Source organism: Etheostoma spectabile, chromosome 18, assembly GCF_008692095.1.
Source record: "Etheostoma spectabile isolate EspeVRDwgs_2016 chromosome 18, UIUC_Espe_1.0, whole genome shotgun sequence".
NCBI classification, from domain to species: domain Eukaryota; kingdom Metazoa; phylum Chordata; class Actinopteri; order Perciformes; family Percidae; genus Etheostoma; species Etheostoma spectabile.
In genome coordinates, this window is record NC_045750.1 from 9,781,268 (window position 1) to 9,783,131 (window position 1,864).

The 1,864-nt window shown below is 42.5% G+C and overlaps 1 protein-coding gene across 1 annotated transcript in view; it reads left to right on the forward strand.

Moving 5' to 3' along the window:
- Nucleotides 1-177: 177 nt before the first annotated feature.
- The window catches only part of prdm1c (PR domain containing 1c, with ZNF domain), a 9,257-nt gene continuing 7,570 nt past the window's right edge, over nt 178-1,864 (forward strand). The window contains exon 1 of the mRNA XM_032542954.1: nt 178-401. Coding sequence (XP_032398845.1) covers nt 375-401 — 27 coding nt within the window. The 5' untranslated portion in view covers nt 178-374. The remainder of the gene's footprint in view (nt 402-1,864) is intronic.

A 1,864-nucleotide genomic window follows, 5' to 3' on the forward strand; every position in this document is an offset into this window, starting at 1 on the left:
CCCCCCCCCCCCAAAGAAAGCATCATGCCCCGAGGCAAAAGAGTGACAAAAGCATACGCACACACACAAACACACGCACACATTCTCCAAGGAGGAGTCATGGGGTAAAGGGGAGGAGGGGAGGGAGCACAACAAGAGGAAAAGGGAGTGTATTTCTCAAACCACACACCTTCCCTCCTCCCATGTAAGAAGTAAGAGGAAGACTCACACACTCGAGTGTTCATTTGTGCGACCAGTCACACACAGGTTCACAGGATACTGAGGTTGGGCGAGAGACTAGGAGAGAAAGAGAGAGAGACGACAAGAGACAGAGGACAGCCACTAGTTGCTCATAGACACTCAAGCTTTCAAGGAGAGCACTGATAGCCTACCATATGTGTGGCTCCTCCCAAGGCTTCACAGTAAGTGTGCATCTTTTTCAAATAATTTGAATGATACTAATGTATCATAGATCTTGTGCTAAGAATTCATATTATTTACCAGTATGAACTGGAGTTACAATTTTTTTTTTTTTTACTTAGTAACTTATCCATTCACATTTTGTTTTGCATTACACTGTCGCGCGGAACCTAATGCCACAGTAAGGTAAGGAGTGCTTTCTAGAGTTAACCTGTTAAATGTTGTCCTGCAAGCCACACAGCTGTGTGCCTTTGACTCATGTCTTGATTTTCAGAATATATTTTCTGCTGTGTCACAGGGGTTCGATGGTTTCGGAGTGAGCTGTCACACTTGTGACAGTCATTCCGAGTCAGCTGTGGTGACCACACTTCAGAGAAAAATAGGGGGAAACGTCGTCCATAAATCTCATATCTCTGCACATTTATCTGCACTCCTTTTGTGTCTCTCCCCGAGAGTAAGCTGAGATATTTTGTTATTGCACCAAACGTGCCACTACTGAATATAAATATTTTAGATTACTGTGTGAGCTTCAAAGGATTTTCAAATAATTAACACAACTTTTTTTTTTTTTTTTTACATCAAAACGGGAATTACAGTCTTTCCATTTAGGCAGGTTAACTAAAGATTTGTTTATATATGATTGTATAGGATTATGTCATAAAAGCTTCCCTCCATCTTCATTTCAGTTTTGAGTTGAGGTTTCCCAAATATTACCAACCACAGACCTTATCTATTGCTCTCTCAGAGGCAAACTGATGAGCCTGAAAAAGTAAGTGCCCTGACAGGGCACATCTGAGCATTGTCTTTTAATCACAAGTCTTGTCTTCTTCTCTTTCACTATTTGACGGTTTCATCCCATCAGCCGACCTTTTTCAGAGCTGAGGGGCCTGACAACAATCTTCCTAAGAAGAGAGTGATAGACAATAAGGAACAGACAAAAAGAAAGAGACTTTAGACCTGGCTGAGAGCCAAGTCAGTCAGTTCAGAGGAAGTCTGTGCGATTCACTGGGAGTGCTGATTTCCTTGTGAAAGTGGTGCCGCTCCGGGGGCTGACGTGCACAGTAACCTCCCTTATAGCCCAGGGGTTATGATTTGGAGAGTCACAGGATGTATGGTACACTGGGGGCAATGGGGCAGCAAGCACCACAGTTCCACTTTGAAGTTTGTTTGTCCGGTAGTTGCTGCTGATGGGAAAGTTAGATTCTCCACCACTTCTCCTCCTCCTTAACATCCCTGACTTGCCCCCTGCCTTCTCTGTGTCACATCTTGCACTCTGGAATCTAATTTTAGCTCCATTCAAAACTGGACTTCCCTTGGTACTTTAGCTGTTGTTTGTATTGTCTGTGTTTTTTCCCCTTTTTATTGTGACATAAAAAGGAAAAGGTAAAAGGAAAAAAACGTGTCCTTGGTCAATACTCCCATTGCCGTAATTATCTGTTTTTTTTTTTTTTTAGATATGGAATGA